The following is a 19,748-nucleotide window of genomic DNA, read 5'->3' as shown; positions in this document are numbered from 1 at the left end:
AACTTTATGCACTGATCGGATCAATTTACATATTTACATTTTCCTACAGCTGAGCAGCTTTTTATGGAAATCTTTTATAAGGCAAATAGAAATGAAATCTTCCTTTGGAAAATTGATGTAAAGAGTAAGCGATATTATATATACTTTGCCATCCGATTCGATTAAATATATATATATATTTATATATATATATATATATATATATATATGTATATATATGTATATATATGTATATATATATATATATATGTATATATATATGTGTATATATATATATATATATATATATATATATAAATATATTTGCTTATACTTTACAGGGTATTTGACACCAAGAATTATTTCAATTGCTGCATTCTTCACATATTTGTTTAAGCAACTCGAAAGAATAACCAACAAGTGTGTGTGTGTGTGTGCACGTCCTGTCTAGGTTGATGCACGTAGACACCGCATGTTCCGCTTTGGCTTTGACTTCATGTCCTCGTGCGCGTCCTGCCACTTGTGCGGAAGTGTCTATCATATGCATGTTAATAGCTTGCCAAATGCTCAAATTTAGCACAAAGTGTGTGCGTGTGTGTGCGTGTGTGTGTGTGTGTGTGTGTGTGTACATGTGTGTGAGTTTATAGTTGAGAAGAATTGTTTTGTGGTCGCAAACTAAGGATCCAGATTACGATTGAGCACACGGCTCAGCGCTCTTGATAAATGACTTTGACAGAATCTGGCCAACTGAGTGCGCATCATGAGCTGAGCAGGAGCTGATATCATCCCAAAACCGAGTTGGACTTTTACGAATTTCCTCAGACGCCAAGCAAAACGAAAACAAAAAAAACTGACCCTATGAGAGATGCAATTAAATTGGCAACAGGTTTTTTAGCTTTTGTATAAATTCATTTGTATTATAATGGATAAGCCACGGAATATTTAAAAGCACAACAGTCGGGCAGCAGGCACACAACCACAAGCTCAATCTATCTCTATGTTTCAATTTCCTGCTCATACACAGCCAGACATTCAGTCTGCTGGTCGCTGAGCGGCTTTTTTCGCTTTATTTTCACACTTCAACAAACTTAAGCGCTACACAAATACACGAAAGAGTGGGTGAGAGGGAGAGGAAGAGAAAGAATAATACAAACTCACATCAACACAGTGCATTAAACACTAGGGAACACTCTGTCTGTCTCTCTCCTTCTCTCGCTATACATATTAATACTCTTTAATATTAAACTTTGCCGTTGGCTCTGGGCAACACTAGGGCCAATACTTTATACAGTTGTATTCATTTAAACTGTTTAGTCTGTTTCAGATCTTCTATTCCATTTCTGAAATTTCTGTTTCTACATTTCAGATAAACTTGGACTCTTCGGGTCACATTTCCATTTAATGTATTGCTGAAGTGAAGCGCATTATAATTACGTTTCACTTGAATTTTATTAACGTTTTTGTAATTGTTGCGACTCTCTTGATGTCTTCTCCACTTCAGTGAGACACAATTGTCCTCGCTTCTGCCCTTGGCCCCGAGCTCCCGGGATTCGCGCTTACTTGTGGCCTGGCCGCTCTTTGCTTCAGTGTACCTTTTAATATTTACACAGAATATTTCAATGCTTTATTTTTTGGATTGTTAACGCTTCGCTTAATGCGAACAGCCACCTAGGTGGCTGCAGCTCCAGCTCTTCCTCTCTCTCTTTTTCTCTATCTCTCTCTCTCTCTCTCTCTCTCTGTATGCCTCTCTTCCTTCGGCACTCTTCCTTGACTCAACTTTTGATCTGGAATCCTCTTACATGCGCTGCATGAGAGTGGCGCCTGCTTCGATTTGGGTTACAGCTTCCCCTGCCCTGCCCTTGCCCTTGCCCTTCCTCCTCGCCGCCAGCATAATATTTGCTGCAGTGTCATTAAGTTAAGCACTCATCTATACTCTAGAAGTCTATTCAAGTTTCTGCTTCGAGCTGGCAGCTTATACAAATTGCTTGGGATTCGTTGTCTCATTATACGCGCTTTTAGCGTGCCATTCAGTTTATTGTTTGTCTATTGCAGCAGCATTTTCTTATTTTAGTTTACTTGTTGTGTGTGTTTGTGTGTGTGTGTGTGTGTGTGCGTGCAACTTGTTGGCAAAGTTTTCAAATGGATTACAAAGCACTTGTAATACCTTTCGCCTTGCGTTTCAGTTGTTGCAATTGGCAAAGTTATTGCAACTTTGTTTAAATAGCTACGGCGTTTGGCTATTGCCACGCCCCTGCGCCCACAGCCAGCTTTAAGCGGCTTCCAACTTATTGATGTGCACTCAGCATTATAGTTCTCCCGCTCGTAGCCGATTTTCTTATTGTTGTTTGTCTTCATTGCCAACTTTTGCACAAACTTTGGGTCCACGGTGAAAATTACAGCAAATTTTCGTTGCATCCTTCAGACGCACGCAACGGTTGAAGTCACAAGCGACGAACTTGAAATTGGAAAAACTTTTGCTTCACACTGTTGCGAAATGTGTCCATTGAATATATACGAAAAGACTTACAGTACTTAGCCAAGTCTGATTCTCATTTTGAAAGCACCAAAGTCAAGTTCAATGGTAATTGATTTGGCCAAGAGTTACTAATCGTAATGTCACTCGAATTAATTGAAAAGAGTTTATGGAATGTAAACAAGCAAGTTTTCTATTGAATATGAGCGAAGTTTCTTAAGCGAGAAAACTGGGGAAGAATAAATTCGATACTTAAATATTTATCGTAAGAATTTTCTCAGATTAAGTCTCGCTCCAACCTGGCGGCTTGATCTTTGTGCAATCAATAGTGATCCTGCCTCACAAATAGTTCATCTAGACTTGTTTCAATTTGCTAACGAAAGCAACAACATATTGTCAGCCATATAAAAGCACATGCGAAGATATTACAACGTTTTTTTTATATACATAAAAGGCTAGCTCGTTTGTCCCAGGACCCTTTGAGACGAGCCCAAACGAGCTTTGCTCTTTTCTGTCTTTTTTTTCGTGTAATAAAAGAAAATTACCAAACATCGACTAGCTGAAATATGTGAGCAATAGATGACAAAAACCCATATCCGGCCCAACCAACATAATTTATATTTATGCTTCTGCTTCTGCTTCTGCCTTTGGGTAGAGTTTGGCCTATTCAGAAATATGCGATTCAGCAATTTTTGTAGTTTTTTTTTTTTTTTGCAAGTTATTGAACTGCTCCACGAACTATGCCATTTAGAAAGCACAATTTAAAGCTGAATTAAATTTTCTCTTACTTTTCACCAAAATGAAAGCAATTCTAGCTATGCTTCCCTGGCAAAGAGCATCAAATTTTAGCCACAATTTGCTTAAGGCTTAGCAGACAGCTGTAATTAAAAATAGTATATAGACATATATCTGAACAATAGATTGTAAGTCAAGTATTGACTATAAATAAATATCTTGTTTATTCATTCATGAATTTTCGTTTTATTTTTTTATATTTTTTCTATGGCATTTCGTTCAACGCATTCAACTTTATTCTGTTTTGTCTGCCTTTTCTTGTCTGTGCATCGTTATTCTTGTAATTTTTTGGCCTTACGCCCAGCAGCTGAAACTGAAATATTTATGTGCAGAGTCAGTTTACAGTTGGCCAACTGCTGGCTGCACGTCAAGTGCAGGCTTTTGAATACTTGCTTTCTGTGTGCGGCAAACAAAACTTTTTGCATAATTTTCATAATATGCACGCCTCGAGAGGCCGTCTTTTACGGCTGTTAGCTGCCGACAAGCATATGTTAGTTACCAAAAGAAAACGCCTTCATGGCAGACTACTTGGCCCCATCTTGATGGCACTTCGCCGTATCGAGGCTGTCGAAACTTTGTCTGACTGCGTCTATTTTTAGCCACTTTCAGCTGTAATTGCGGCTGTCCGCTGTGCGGAGCTCTTAAAGTATTATGACTTATGCATAATTGAGGTGAATTGTCTGCTGACGAGCTTCACCTTTTACCGTAATTGCCGTAATTGCTCGCATAGGCAGCCGCTGCTATAGCCAATAAATACACTTTTTTGTATTTAGATTTCTAAATTTGACACGCACCGCCCCAGGCGACAAAGTTCAGTGAACTGAAAATCTATCCAATATTTGTAGATTAACGATTAGCGTTATTTTCTTTTGGCACGTATCAATTTGCTTGTTTGTTTAGAGATTCGCTTGCAACTGAAACCCGAATTAAAGTCCGAAATGCGGACGTGCTCTCGGCTAAGCAAGCAAATCAAAAGGTAAATTAAATTTTGCCCTCAAAACATGACACCTACATCATATACATAACCTCACAATTGGGCACACATAACCTTAAAATTGTGTTATGATATGCATGTATCTCAGTGTAAACATATATATATGTATGTATGTGTGTGCCTCCATCTGTTCGCTTGTGCTGTTGTGTTGTTTGCTCAACTGCTTGTGTTACCATTTTAATGAAAGTCCAAAAATGTGCAAAGCAAATAAATAGCATCGAGGCGAAGGCGCTGGTGGCGACGGTGCGGGGCGTGGCAGGGCCTGGGCAAGGCTAGTCCAGCCAACGGCTGAATGGACATGTCCTGTGTCCATTTAATTAAATGAAAATTGCAGTTGTTCGTGCAATAATTGAAGTGCCGAGAATTTCCACACGCCAAACGGGAACAGATATCAGTAGCTCGGTAGAAAAAAAGAATTAACATGCAAATATACATATATGTAAACACATATTTGTACGTGTCCAAAGTACATGCATTGATATTTATGTATATTAGACAAAAACTTGCATTTCTGATTGGAACTGAAGGGCATGGCAATGGTAAATATATAATTACAGTCGAGCAGCCGGCAGCCGGCAGCCGGCGGCCTGCAGACAGCAGCTGGCAATTGCGTTTTCCGCTCGAGTAAGTTCTGCAGTCAGCAAATTAATCAGAGAAGCAATGCAGAAGTTAGTTGACTGTACTTCAATTATGGATTGAATAAAGGGTCAGCTTTGACAATATGACAACTGGTTGGCAACGACTGGGCTTTGAATTGCAAGTCAACTCAATTACAAGCGTGTGTTCAGTGTTGGAAAATGTAAACCGCAACGGGTGTAATTTGGCGTTGCCAGACCGAGCGCCTAGGTTATCGATGGCCTGCCTCCTTTGAGTTAGCTAATTAAACGCAAAATATATACAATTAAATACATCTCTAAGCCAACAAATACGCATCATAATCAAGGCTTAGCTACAGCCAGACTTAAGCTGCAATCTCAAAGAGTCTCGTCCAGTCGATCTATAAACATTTCTTGATTTATTGCTGCTATATTATGTTGCTCAAGTTTAGCATTAGAAGCGGCAATGCGCACTTCATTTATCAGACTTTGACACTGACAGGGCGCTACAGCCGCGCGTCCAGTTTCACTCTTTGAGTTGATTAACGACACAACGCCCAAAATAAAAAAAGGACTCAATAGGGCTTCAGCTAGTTAGCATAGTGTCAGCAGCAGCAACAACAACTTGGTTAATAACTGAGCCAACATTGCGGCGTTGTCAAGTCATATTTCACTTTAAGCAACGCCCACGCTGGACAAATTCAAATGAAACGTCATATTGTATTTGTGTCCAGCTCTGCTTAGTAGCTCGGCCAGGCGACAAACTACCAAAAAAAAGGAAAAAAAAGGGAACAAGTTAAAAAGAAATAGGACAGCGAAGCTATGCATTTGCGTGACAAGCTTGACAACTGTCAACAAACAAGTCGAGCAAACCAGACACCCACGCACGCACATATAGCGAACAGCACGTGCTATAAGCGTCATACGCGGCGTATGCGTATTACAGTTGGCTCAGCTGTTGGAAGCTGTGCACGGCACGTGAACCGCGAATTGGCCTGTCATAAATAATTATAGGCAGCCAAAAAGACGCTAACACAAAATAATAATATACGGCCAAAATACGATGCCAGTCACGTTCACGCTGACGTTGTTTGGCACTGAAGTTTGAGGCAGTAGATTTTAGAGACTGCTTATAAATATTTAACAATCGCTTTGAGCAATGCCCGCAGAAGACGTGCACAAATTGGAATTATCGCCGCCATGACTCTCAATTAGTAGCGTTAAATTGTCAAAGCTGACATTCGCAGGGCATCCACTTCCTCTGTCTCTCGCACTGACAAGCCAAACCCGGAGCTGAAGCCTCGCCAGGTGGCATCGTTGTAATCTTGTTTGCTGCTGTTTTGGCTTGGCTTGGCTTGGCTTGGCGTGGCCCGACAGGCAGTGAGTTCTCTATACATTTTGTTTAGAGATTTTGTTCTTGTAGTAGCTGTAGCTGTTGCCTTTGTTGTTGTTGTTGCCTGTTATCATTTAATATCCTGTCACTTAAGTGTTGCCGGGACCAAGGCTGAAGGCGCATTTTCTATGCGACAATTTGTTTGGCCCGCATGGCTTGCAAACTTCGCGCTCGATAGCTGCTGCTTAGCATATTTATGTCTCTATATACACACACACAAATATATATAAATATATATTTATATATTTGTATATATTTTTATTTCTTTTATTTTATTTTGCAAATAAGTTCTTGAAGAGTTTTTGTAACGAGTGAAGGAAATATACGAACTTTGTGCCTCAAGCAATCTCATCTTTGTTTACAACATCTGTAGTGGCCCTCAAGAGCTGTAAGTGTTTATAATCCGCATTTTTAGCATGTTTTGGCTTACTGAACAGATCTTATGCAAATACATTATTAGCCCTGTTGCTTTTCTATTCAATCAATTGCTTCAAATCAAATTAAGCACTTCACTTTATTTACTTGTGTCTGTATGGCCTTCCGTGCACTCTTCAGCTTAAGCTTTGACAATTCAATAAGTACACAAAGCCAGCAGTCGTTACCTGCAATCGCCCCCAAGTCAATGCGCGTCAACTGTGCTGACAAATGCGACTACAAAAAGTATAGCATACTTTGCAGCGCGCCAAGAGTAAAGCTGAGTTGCGAACTGCAGTTGTGCCTTGGGGCAATCTTCGCGCTCTTTGCCATGTCAGCTCGGCACATAAATTACGTGCCACTTACTTTGCGGCAAATGAACTGCCGGCTACTTTAAGGCAGTCAACCCGGCTGGCAGTCAGGCAGCCAGGCAGCCAGGCAGCGCGGACACCACAAAGGCATTGGCAGTGGCCAGCGTCCGCGTTGGCCCCGGCCAAAAATTAAATATTAAATTGACAATGGAGTGACGCTGATTAAAAATGCAGCGTTTAATTCATTAGCTTATGGCTCGAAAAAGAATGAGAGCCAAGCGACTTCTGCGTAAATTGCAAGAACAATAAAAAATATGAAGAGCGCGAGCAGTGCAAGCGCATGCAACGCCCTCAATTCGCAGGCGAAAACAATCGATATTTAAATAATTGCAGAAACCTTGAAACAGCACCACAATTTAAACACCCAGCCACACAGACACACACACCCAGACACACACACACACACACAGTTCCACTCAGACTCACAAGGTGCACTTTTATCTTCCCTGCTGCACTCTCAGCCTGCATAACTACACACGTGCCATGTGAATCGTTTCAATTTTTTAATCTTTATGCAGTTGGACAAGTATTACACGTGTATGAGACACTGCAAATAGTTCTGCCCTGAACTCAAACTGCATGAAAAACGGGCTTAAGCTGAACAATAAGTGTGTGAGCTGCAAGTCTTAATACTAAATAAAATAGAAATTTCCATGCATATGTTGTGCATATTTAAAACGAGTAAGAATGTTGGATTTTTCTTTTTAAGAATGCCCATAGTGGGCGTGGCAAAATAAACTTTGAGTTGCTCTTTATAGTTGGTCATTAATGGGCTATGCTCAAATGCGTTTGTAAGACTCTTCTAGCTTTCAAATTGTAGTTTTTTCATGACTCATGGGGGCGTGGCTATAGCCCCGATTTAGCGTTTCCGTCTGAATTATATTATTTACCGTTATTTAACAATGCGTCAACAACATTTTCACCTACATTTAATATCTATGTTCGCATTGTAAGGGCATACAAAATGCAGTGCCTAAGACTTTATGCCCACAATGCGCTCACAGAGTCACTTATTCAGTCACTCAGTCAGTCCGCCACTCTCTCAGTCTGTCAGTCAGTCAGTTAGTTAGTCCATCAGTGCTTTTAAGACATTGCTCATGTGTGACCAGGTCATTTGGCATTCATGTAGGTGGTGCTGCCGCAAAGTAAAATACGAGTGTGACGACTGTCTTCAGCACATGTAGACATTTCTATATAGCTATGTATGTGTGTCTGTGTGTGTGTGTGTGTCTGTATGTACTTTGACTATGCCCATGGCTTGGCTCAATTGCTCTGACATTGACTGCCAAGGTAAGCCAAACAGTGTCTCGGTCTTGGTCTTGGTCTTGGTCTCGTGCTTGAGCTTCGGCTGACGTGCTGCTTGTTGTCCTGCATTCTGATACAGCTCAGCCCAAGACCGCCTTCCCCTTACCCTTCCATCGTCTACTATTACGACGCACCATTATCGTGCTCTGTGCCAGTTGCCTAACTGCCTTGACTTGTCTCTTGTTTGCTGCGTGTTTATTTTGCGCTCTGCAATGTCTGCCGGCTGTTTTTCAGTTTACCTGTCGGTTTGTCTCCCGCTTCCACTCAAAGCTATATATATAGATATATATACACACCTCCATCTTGTTCGACATCTCCATCTATATGTTTACTTGCCTCGTGTCTTACGGCTATTTACAATTTAGACAAGTTATCGACACAACTCAAATATTATTAATCTAATGGATACGCAAAAGCAATTTCGCTGCAATTCGCTATTTTCCACCCAGTTTGCTGTTATTTATTTATAATGAATCCGCAATTGCCAAGAATTGATCGTTACGTTGAGCCGACAGTGCCAACAAGTTGAGTCTATAAATAGTCGAGCACGAAAGGAGTCAAGGCTTAAAAGCCGCAGTGTGACAGCCGTAATCAAATGAGTTAAGTCTATATTTAGCCTCCATTTATACTCTGCACTCAGAGATATTGGATTTCCTGAAAAGTGTAAAAGACAGCTGACAAACGAGCAAAGTGCTTGCCAGTTTCCCACAGAAAGGACTGACATTGCGCTTACTGCTGCTCTGAATGATAATTGTTGTGGAACTGCTGATTTCTAGTAATTGCATGACAGGCTATAACTTAATCATCAATCAGCCAGTCAATCAATCACGCAGCTTATTTGATTTAAGTTAAGCTTAAGTAAATAATTATCAAAGAACTTAGCGCTATGGAAATGTTTACCTTAAAATTTTGCTATTCATGTCCTAGTCGCAGAAGAAGGCGTTGCAGGTTGCCTGCGAGGCTTGAATGAATCATTTAATGCCTGCACGAGTTGCCAGCCCTGCCTGGTAGGACTTCTGGCTGATTTACAGCTACATTTGTAAGCGGACTCAGAACACTTAACAGCTAAAAGCTAAGAGCTAAGACTTTGCATCAGCAATGAGCAGAGGATGGGGCAGAGCGCTCGGCGAGTGGCAACATATGCAAAATGGCATCGTCTAAAGACATAAAAACTAAAGCGCAAAATGGAAAATTTGAAACTAGCAGACTTAAGCCGAAAATGAAAACATGGTGGGGACAGAAGCGGTTGTGTTTGCTGGCCATGTGATTGATGTACGGCTGCGAGGCAGCTGAGCAGCTGCTCGCGTGGGGCGTTGTCTGACCACAAGCAGAAAAAATTGCCACAGAGATTGTCAAAAAGGGTTCGAGCCTCCGTTGTGTGGCTCCCTGTTTGCCAGATCTAGTTTAAGCCGTACGCAATGATTGTGTTTTAAACAGAGCAGAGCAGAGCAAAAAGCGTAGCAAAAACTTCATTACGTATACGTCCTGTGGTTCTGGGCGAGCCCCAAAAATTAATTGGCTGCTCGGCACGAGTCGACAGCTGCCATTTTGGGGTGCCCTCGATTTGCTATGCGTAGACATGTCACCGGCACCAACCCCAATTTAGCTAGAAACCCTGTGCAGGTAGCTTAAAGATTTATGATAAAGTCGGGCAAATGCTAGGCAAAGCAAAAAACTTTGCCAAAGTTTGGCATTAGATTTCGCAATGGCTCATTGCGGCTCGTTTATCTATGAAATGAATGAATCTGAGTGCCTCCCAATCAAAGCAAACGTGTTTCATAAATCAGTTTCAACACAATTTCAACAGGAAAACTTAGGGCGAATCGCCAAGCAAGTGTGTTCCATTAATCTACTTAAAAAGCACGTGACTTTATTTGAAAGTAGAAAATGGGAAAAGTTTTAAAGCAATATCGGTACGAAGTCTTCTTAAAGCTATATTTTCCAATATATATATTCAACAATATTTATTCTATCCAACAAGAATTGTTCGCACTATAAATTGAATAATTTTGAAGAAACTTTCACAATTTGCTTGACATTTCATATTGGGGAATAACTTTTGTGAGCTAAACTCCATTGAGCTGCGACACATGCTCTTAAAATTGCTGTTTCTTTCTTGAAGCTGTCCCCAGTGAGTTTCATTCTCTCTCGCTCACACATTGGCACGCTGCGTGTCGCAGCTTAAGCGCTTAAAATGCTTTTTGACAACAACAACAACGGCGAGCATTGAAATGATAAATTTGCTTTTATTCCGCTTTCTACTGCTCTGGCTGCTATTGTGGTTGTTGTTGTTGTTTTTGCTGTTTATCTTCCATTTCTATCCAAATCCTAAGTACAGTTCTGTCTTTGCCTTCTGTTACAGCTGCTTCTTCTTCTACCTATTGCCTTGTAAAAATTTCATTGCCTACTTTTGGGCTGGCGGCAAAAATCAGAGCTCTGCCAATTTGCGCTCAATTAATTATGCTCTTTATTTGCGTCTCCTTTGTTGCTGCTGCCGCTGCTGTCACTGTCTGCTCTCTCATTTTATTATTATTATTATTTGTGGTCGTGTTTTTTTTTTTGATTTGCGGCCGCCTTTGTGTTTATTATGCGTCGCTGTTGGCATTGCCACTTAATTTATTTTGGCTGCCGCTTTGCGCACATTTTTCACATCTTTTCAGTGTTGTTTTTATTTTGTTTTTTTTTTTTTTTTTTGTATATTATTTGCTTTTACATATTTTGCATGATATTCAATATTGTTGGACGTCGCGCATCTTTATGCGCGACATTAATTGCACTTACAGTTATTAATTAGCTGACGCTTTATGCCAATTTGTGATTTAAATTAATTATGTAATTATAATTGGCGCAACTGTGGAGCGAATGTTTACAGTTTATGTACGCCTCTCTCTTCCCCCTTCCCCTCTCCCTGTCACCATCACTCTCTTTAGCTCTGTGTGTCAATTTGAGGCATATTTACAAGTGCCTGCAAGTGCTTGAACCGTCTCTATGCCATTGCAGATAGATAGTAATATATGCATGATTACTTTTCACCTCTGCCTTGCCGTGAATCCACTTCTTCCTATCTGCTTCGACCCATGCCTAATGGCTCTATGACATAGCATTCAAATTTTACCGGCATTTTTGGTTTTGACTGCCAAAACTGTCGCAGAAGAGCTTTTTCTATGCTTTGGCCTTTGCACAGGCAAAGAAAAAACTATTCAGCAAATACTTGTAATGCTTAGCAGCGGGTACATTTGACTCAATTGTATATAATCTGTGCTCACGTTTGTCATATGCTACTGCTTGTGCACTCAAATAAATTGAATTTAAGATATTCTAGTCTAATCTAAGATATTCTACAGCCAGCACTGTAGGCAGAGAATTTATTTAGTGTACTTCCAGGGTATTTTGTAGTCAAGAAACTTGAGCTGTGCGCCTTTTTTGCTGCTACATGCAGTATTTTTCACACATGATATAACAGACTGCCATTTGTTTGCACAGCAGCAGACGCCACGACCCTTGCCCCGCCTCTCCGCCCACACACTCAAAGATCGCTCGACTGCAATGCTCACTTTGGCAATGCCATTTGCTATTCGCCAAGTGGGCATATACGCCTGCAGGTGTGTCTTTGTGTGTGTCTGTGTGCAACGACTCCCAAAGCACACAAACAAAACTGTCAACATGCAGCCGAAAGGGGCTAACTGCTGCCAACTGTCAGATGCGGCTGACGCCTGCGCCGCCTGCGCCTTCTCCACTTCAGTGCTAAGGCTCATCCTGGCAGTTCTCTTTCAAGTGCTGCTTCTGTTTTGCCACGTCTAATGCAATTTTTATGCTGCACTGGAGCCAAAAACGCTTCCGTTTGTTTCTTTACCGAGCATCTGTTTGGCCATTGTCTTCGTCAAGCTGCGTTCAACAAAGGACTCATGCGTTTATTAAATTGTCTGCATCCCGCTAGCTGTATGTATATATATTCGCCCAGGACCCCAGTTTTGTAGTGTTTTGCTGGTGCTATTCGTTGCGTTTATTCTGGCTTTTGTTTAGTCGCTTTGATCGAAATATCTGGCACATAATGCAATTGGCGAGGCGTGCTCCGACTTCGCTTCCATTGACAGGCAGCTTCATTATAACCGCGCCGCATCACGCTGCGTGTCAGCAACAGCCAAAGGATGTCCAAGGACACGCGCTATGCTGGCTACGCCTTTGTGGCTGACCACGCTGATTGCAAGCGCATTTAACGAGAATTGTTATACTCCAGATACAAGTAGAATCGAATAAGCTTAGTTTAAGAGCCAGCCAGTACAAGGTGAGATTAATTTAAAATAAAAGGAAAGGCCCTTAATCTGCTGTAGCCCACAGAGCTCTTGTTAAACGATAAGTGGAAATGTGCGAAAATGAAAAATAAGTGGAAATCTTAACGTTGAAATTAAAGCTCTCATTGGATAAAACTAATGAGCTTCAATTTGATCCAAGGCTAGGTACATAGCTAGACAATAGACAGATCTAAAACCATTTTCAATAACATCAAAACAAGGAATTAGCATAAAATCTATTGTATTTCAATATAATAGTAGCCTGAGTCTATAAATGCGCTTAATATAAACTAAAATCGCTTACAGTAAGCTGCTTAACTATTTCAAAGTCTTCTACGTTGCAGTTCGAAAGGCTTAGAATGATTTTGGCCATGGAAGGCAATGGCCATTGTGCATGCTAAACAGAATCAATTGATTGAATAATGCGTATATTTATAACAAGTGCTGCAGTTGGAACTTACCTTTAACCAGGGTAAGGATGCCCAGGGGCATGACGAGCACGGCGACCATCAGATCCGTGATGGCCAGCGACATCAGGAAATAGTTGGTGACATTCTGCAAGCGTCGCTCCCAGGCAATGGCCAGACAGACCAGGATATTGCCCGCTGCCGTGCCAAAGACCAGCACCAAGGCGAGCAGGGCCCAATAGTTGTTGGCATCGAAGGGCGGCTCGGCGCTAGTTGGGCTGGGCATTGAGGTTGCATTGCTTAAACTTGAATTGGCCAATGTCTGTTTGCTGGTCTGGTTGCCCGACTCGGGCAGCTGCCACAGCAGCAGATGCTCCAGCTGCTCAACGCTCATCTCCAGACTGTTCCAGCCATCCTCGTCCTCGGCGCCGTCTTCGACTGCGCTGTCGCTGTCACTGTAGTTGAGCGTTGCATAAACATCCTCCTCCATGGTGGTCGCAGTCAGAATTTTACTGTGCTTTACTTGGAATTTAACAGTTGTTGTTGTTGTTGCTTATGTTGTTGTTGCATAGTAATTAGCCTGCGCATATGCAGTAGGGGAAACAGCTTTCACGTGCCAATTCAAATTGCAAAATGCGGCGGAAATAGGCGCTGCTGCAAGGAGACTTGCCACGAATGCAAGGGGAGCAAATGTCTGCACACGAAGTCGTTCTGTGGCCTCAATGGCTTTTGGCCAGGTTCATTACGTTGATGACAGCCCGGCGGATATTGGTGGCAAACATTTTACGGCGCAAAATTACCGGAAGTTACGCGCTGCAATAGAAAACAGAAAATGGCAATGAAAGCTTGAATAAAAACTCGAATAGCCACAGGAAGCGCTGCTATAAAAACGGTTATATAATAAAGTAAAGTCAGCTACAGATAGATAGATCCCATGTGATTGAAGTGAGTAAGGCAAGCAAAGCATAGATGAGGTCAGCTGATCAACTAGATAGCCTTGGCATAAATATGTCACTATCTATGCCTACCTATCTGTGGCATATACAATAAGCCCACTTATCCTATGTTAGCTATAAAATATAGTTGTAGAATATTGAAAAGGCTTTGATTGCGCTTAACTCAAAGAAAGCTTTTGATGAATAAGCAAAAAAACATTTGATAACAATATGACATCAAATAATCAGGATCCCATGCATTGCAGTGACTCTTCAGATCATGTAGAGAACAGAGAAGAGTTCTTGCTATGGCAAAAAGTCGGTATACGATATATGAATTGAATATGCTACAAATATGCCAATAATTGCATTTTTATTGAATTATTCTGCATCATTAGCTACATCACACACAGAAAGTACATGCTATGCTCTCTGCCAATAATCTATATTGGAGTTTCCAAGCAGTTTTTTCACTGAACAGCTACGTTTGTGTTATTCATCATAAATAAAAATAAATGAGCTGCAATAAACAACAAGCGTCGCTCCGAGCTCCGCGCTCCGAGTCTCATGGCAATCCGTTGTTGCACTTGATTTTGGCAAAAAAAAGTTTGTCAATATTTTCTAATATTTCATTTCGGCTGAGGAATTTGAAACATTTACTAAATATGCACAGAAAATCAGGCTGTGTGTGTGTGGGCACGAGAAATGTATATAATAAATTGAAACATATTTCAGAATGGGACGTAGGTCGAAAGCCACAAAAGCCAAAACACAGAAAGTCACATACAGAGAGACAGAGCGAGAGAGAGAGCGAGAGAGAGAGAGAGAGAGAGAGAGAGAGAAAGAGAAAGAGAGAAAAGAACACATACACACAGAAAAATATATTAAGAACAGTCAAATGAAATTTATTTCCACAATTTTCACACACAAGCCGCAAAGGAAACTTTCTTCTTGTGCGTCTCTGGCTCAGTTTGCTTGAGAGCGGGTTATTTTTGAGGCCAATTGGCTTTGTGGCTAGGTCAGCAGACCTCGAGTGAGTGTCCGAGTGCGCCTCACTGTATGTGTATGGAACACTCAATAAACAGTAACCAGAAACAAGCCACAACAACAATGACAAAACAATTCATGAGTAGCAAATGGAGCAGCGCTTGCCAAAGGACTGGCCCGGCAGCTTGTTGACTTTACGAGTGCCCCAGCTGCCCTCTGCTGCCACGCCCACTTTTAATGATCGACTGTCTGTCGGTTGAGTCCAATGTTCAAGTGTCAATGTTGTTGTTAATTAATTTTCCTGACTGACTGAGGCATGCCATAGATAAGAGTCAACACCTTCAGTTACCAGCTCGCAGCTCCACATTGCTGACCCGAGCGCAAGCCCAAGTGGCCCGTTCAGTTGCTTTGATAAACTGTTTTGTTGTTTAGTGATTCCTCCTGTAGCTCCTGTAGCTGCAGCTTGCTAATGACAGTCAAACGTCCTCTTCAGCCATCTGCGTGTGTGTGCGTGGGTCGAGTGTTTAAATTTCCAGCTGTTGCCTCCTCATATTTATAAATATATCCTGTAGCTAAGCTGGGGCATATACTGCTTAATGTCTGTTTAAATGATGTTTAAAATTAGAGCAGCCCCCAAAAGTTGTCTAGCTAGCAACGCTTCGGGTCCCTATCTGTGCCCTAAAAGCCAAGCAAAGCTTAGTTAACTTTAATTTCTTTATTAAGATAAGGAAAATGTTGCTATTCTATAAATTCTGGCAACTGCTTGAGACGTGACCACATAACGTATTAAACAACCGAAGCGATGAAGCCAACGATTTGCATAACATAAAGTTAGATAAGTAAAGTTTAAGCAACTTCAAGTTGTGTATTGAGAGAAAAAGCTAAGAGCAGCAACTTGTTAACCAACATAACTTGTAGAAAGCGGAATTGAAAGAATTTAATTGCTTTTGTTTTGACTTTGAACTTGAATCTACTTCGATTAAAAATTAATTCTTGATAGGAAAAACTAATTTCAATAAGACTTTGCCACTCAGGCCAGGACGCATAAAAGCAATATTTACACATTTGCTAGTATTTGAAGACAAACCCGAAAAGTACAAGAACGAAACAAGCAAATAAAGGATAGACTTTTTGTGTTTGTCTTCAGCAACAGGATATTCCATAGTCATGCAAGCTTAAGACGTATAGCTACCTTTAGACAAAGGTATATATATATATCTATATATATATTTTTTGTTGTTGTTTTTTTTTGCTATATATAAATGGCATGTCAGCACACAAAGCGAAGTCAGAGTCGACCCAGAGCCATAATTATTTGTGTGTGCGCCCGTCAAAGTCGGCCATTTGAACATGAATTGCACAAAGGCCGCACACTCTTTATATATAGAGCTCGAACTGTATCGAATAAAAAGCAACGCGCGTACCATTAGTCATATTAATCCCAGCAGAGTCATTAAGTCGTAAAACTGCGCAAGGTAGCAAAATGCCAGCAAATGGCAGCCCGCTCGAGCTGTAGACTTTACTTTCTGCAGTTTTCCTTTTTCTCCTTTTGACTGATATGAATGTATCATTCAAGTATTTACAAACAAACAGGGATACATCGGTATATAAACATATATGTATACGCTGTCAGATATTTGGGTCAAATTGGTCATTCGCTTTGCGGCTGGTCAACAAATGAATAAAGACGCCTTTAAGTTGCCCACGTCGTATACTTAATTTGGATAATGTGTTAAGCATGGCGTAAAGCACACACAGCCATGCCAACAAACAAACATCAGGACAAATGCAATACGTAAAACACTTCATTCAATGAGAATTCACTTTAAGAAATTGCTTCCAATTGGCAGAAATCTAGCTGGAGTTGAATTGATATTAAAATAAGAATGGTTCTTGCAGCTTAAGCTTAAGCTTTTGATTTTAGCTTGGCTTAGAGTGATGTATTTAATTTAAACAACAAAGTGAATTTTATTATATAAATTATATTTTATAAAAAATAATAATTGTGAATTCTAAATTAAATATGCAAAAATAAAATAAAAATTAAATAAATAAAAGGAAATGAATTAATAAAAATATGAAATAGAATTAAAACTATTTGAAACTTGACATTTAGACAATTCTTTAGGCGTTTTTAACTTTATAAATGGTAGCTGGAAGTTGAGAGCTTTATGCAGTCAAAGTCATGGCAGGACATGGCTTAATAAACAGCAAATGCAGCTGTACAAGCCGCAGGGGCTGCTTTTTATCTCAGTTATTTATGTGAGCAGTCGTGATAAAACACAAATTGCGTATACGCCAGGTAGGGCATGTTGTTAACGGGTTTTTCTATGTGACAGCAGAAGCACACACAGAAACAGATACCCACACACACCCACACAGACACGCACACACACACACATATATATATATTTATATATATATATAGGGCACACCACAGCTCGACTGTCAACGAGGTGTCAGTTGAGATTTTGAATAGAGCGTCGACATCTTAAGAGCGCTTTTAACTTAATTTCATTTAATTTTGGTGTTTTATTTATTTATGTTTTGTTGCTGCGGGCAGTATTAATATTTTCCGTGCAATTGAAATTTCAATTTCGATGAGCAGCTGTCGAGTCAGCCTCCAGCAGGGCGCCCGCTCAACATCTTCAAATGCAAATTTATTTCATTTCATTTGTTTTTTTTTTGCTTTTGTGTGATTTGTGTAATTTCGTAATTGAATTTTGAAATTGATTGCTGCCAGTCGCATATTTTATTTATAATTATTACATTTGCATTCGAGCCTTTAAAGTGATAAATTTAATACATGAAATACGCATATGCGCTGCAGGAAGCGGGCAACGATAGTCTAATTTTGTGCGCTGATGTAATAGGCGAAATGCCCTTTGAGTTGGCCAAAAATTCTATTTTCTTTGCGCCGCACCCAGCCGACAGCCGACAGACAAGCAGCTCCTTTAGCGATTAATCACAGTTACAGTTGCGTTTTTTGCGCAGTTCCCGCTGCCAGGCGGGATACATAATTATAGAGTATGAATATCTGTGTATATAAACGTTCATTTGCAGCTGAGTCGACATATTAACATTTATTTATAGTACGCACTTCATGCTGAAGCCTGAGCTGGAAGTGGCGAGAACATTGCCACAGGAAGTCACATAATAACAGGAAGCTCGTTACGCACTTGTCAAATGATTATATACCCTTTGATCATTTACGATTTCTCCACAATTATTTTATTGTAGGCGGCCAGCATATTCAGATTCAAGCATGTAGAAGCATAAGCTAGGCGTAGCTCGTAATTCAAACAATTTCACACAAATTTCTAGCTAGCCAAGGAGACTCTCACATGCTGAAACTCAAATTAAAACAGTTATGTTGCAGAGTAAAATGTTATCATGATATCTTCTAGATATTTGTGCTGTTTACCACAGGCAAGGAAACTAGAGAAGAGAATTACATACGGAGCCACAGTTTATCCAGCAAATACATCAAATATTTGTGTGATGTGAGCTTTTGAGGTCTAAATTTTTTTAGAGCATTTGGACTTCGCTCAGCTGTCTGTGGAAAGTGCGTAGACTATTTTAGTTTACGGAACACTTTTGCAATGCGCCATTAATCACACTGAGCTTAGTTTTCGCTCGGTGCCCAGCGCCCCGCTCTAGGCCATAATTATTTAGTTGTCATAGCGAGTTGGCACTTAAAACGTTAGCTAAATTTACACATGCACTCAGGACGAGTCAACAGCAAGAAGAAGAGGCATCAAACAAGGTCCTCGAACTGACTGCGGCGGCTGGAGCTGGGGCTATCAAGGATGTGTGTGCGCGCGCGTAAAAGGGGTCGTAGACTGAGGCGTGACTGATGTGGGCGGCAACTCTAACACTTATCGTTCATTATTATCTATCTATGTGTGCCCAACACAAGGATACACGCACACACACACACATAATTGATTTCCGTGCAGCGGAGACAAAGGCGCCTGGGCAGGACATTGTTGCGGCCATTTGGGGCGCCGCTTGCTTGCTTATAGTTTAGAGACGCTGTGGGCGTGGCAGGCTTGGCTTACGACTACAGCGCGAGGACATAAATTGAATTCGTTTTGGTGCAGCCAAGGAGCGGGGCCAATTAAGTAGCGATGCTGTGGCCACGGAGAGACAGAGAGAGAGAGAGAGAGAGCGAGAGAGAACTAGATAGATAAAAGATCATATGTGTGTGCGTGTGCGTGTGTGTTGCCGTTGTATCGTGTGTGTTGGCCCTTGTGCCTTGTCCTTGTGCGGTTTTATTAGCTATTACATTAGCTGCCGTCGCTGCTATGACTGAGCTGCAAGACCCTCAGGACCAATATCCAACAGCAACAACAACGGCAACAGTCGCGCGGCAATTAGATACTTGCTAAACTAATTATCCTCGTCCGCTGATGCACAACAACCAGGTTGAGCGAGAGCGCGCGTTTTCAAACGCTAACGAAACGCGCGCAATGCTGATGCCAAGTCCAACAGCATTTGCCGAACTACCTAGCGAGTGAGATAAGCTAATTATCCTTATTTGCTAATGCACAACAATCAATTCAAAGCCGCGACGCGCTTAGTCAAGCTATGCTTAAGCAGAGAGTCAGAGCGAGAGAAACTTTAAAGCTCCAGCGAAATGCGAGCAGTTGAAACGAGAAACGTGAATGCTACATTGTTTAGCGACAGCTCATTTGATTGCTTAGACAGCTGCCATGCCCATGCTGTAGCCGCCTCTAATTGCCATGCAATTAAACACAAATTGACAGTGGCAAAACAATTAGACAAACTGCACAATGGCAAGGAT

The 19,748-nt window shown here is 41.0% G+C and overlaps 1 protein-coding gene across 1 annotated transcript in view; it reads right to left on the bottom strand.

The window, feature by feature from the left end:
• Positions 1 to 19,748, bottom strand: part of LOC111604887 — a 49,476-nt gene that overhangs the window by 14,359 nt on the left and 15,369 nt on the right. The window contains exon 3 of the mRNA XM_023323127.2: positions 13,074 to 13,832. Coding sequence (XP_023178895.2) covers positions 13,074 to 13,509 — 436 coding nt within the window. The 5' untranslated portion in view covers positions 13,510 to 13,832. The remainder of the gene's footprint in view (positions 1 to 13,073; positions 13,833 to 19,748) is intronic.

This window comes from Drosophila hydei, unplaced genomic scaffold (assembly GCF_003285905.1).
Source record: "Drosophila hydei strain 15085-1641.00,03,60 unplaced genomic scaffold, DhydRS2 tig00000063-arrow-pilon, whole genome shotgun sequence".
Classification (NCBI taxonomy): Eukaryota; Metazoa; Arthropoda; class Insecta; order Diptera; family Drosophilidae; genus Drosophila; species Drosophila hydei.
The sequence above is the reverse complement of the archived record's forward strand: the minus strand, read 5'-3'. Positions and strand labels throughout refer to the sequence as shown.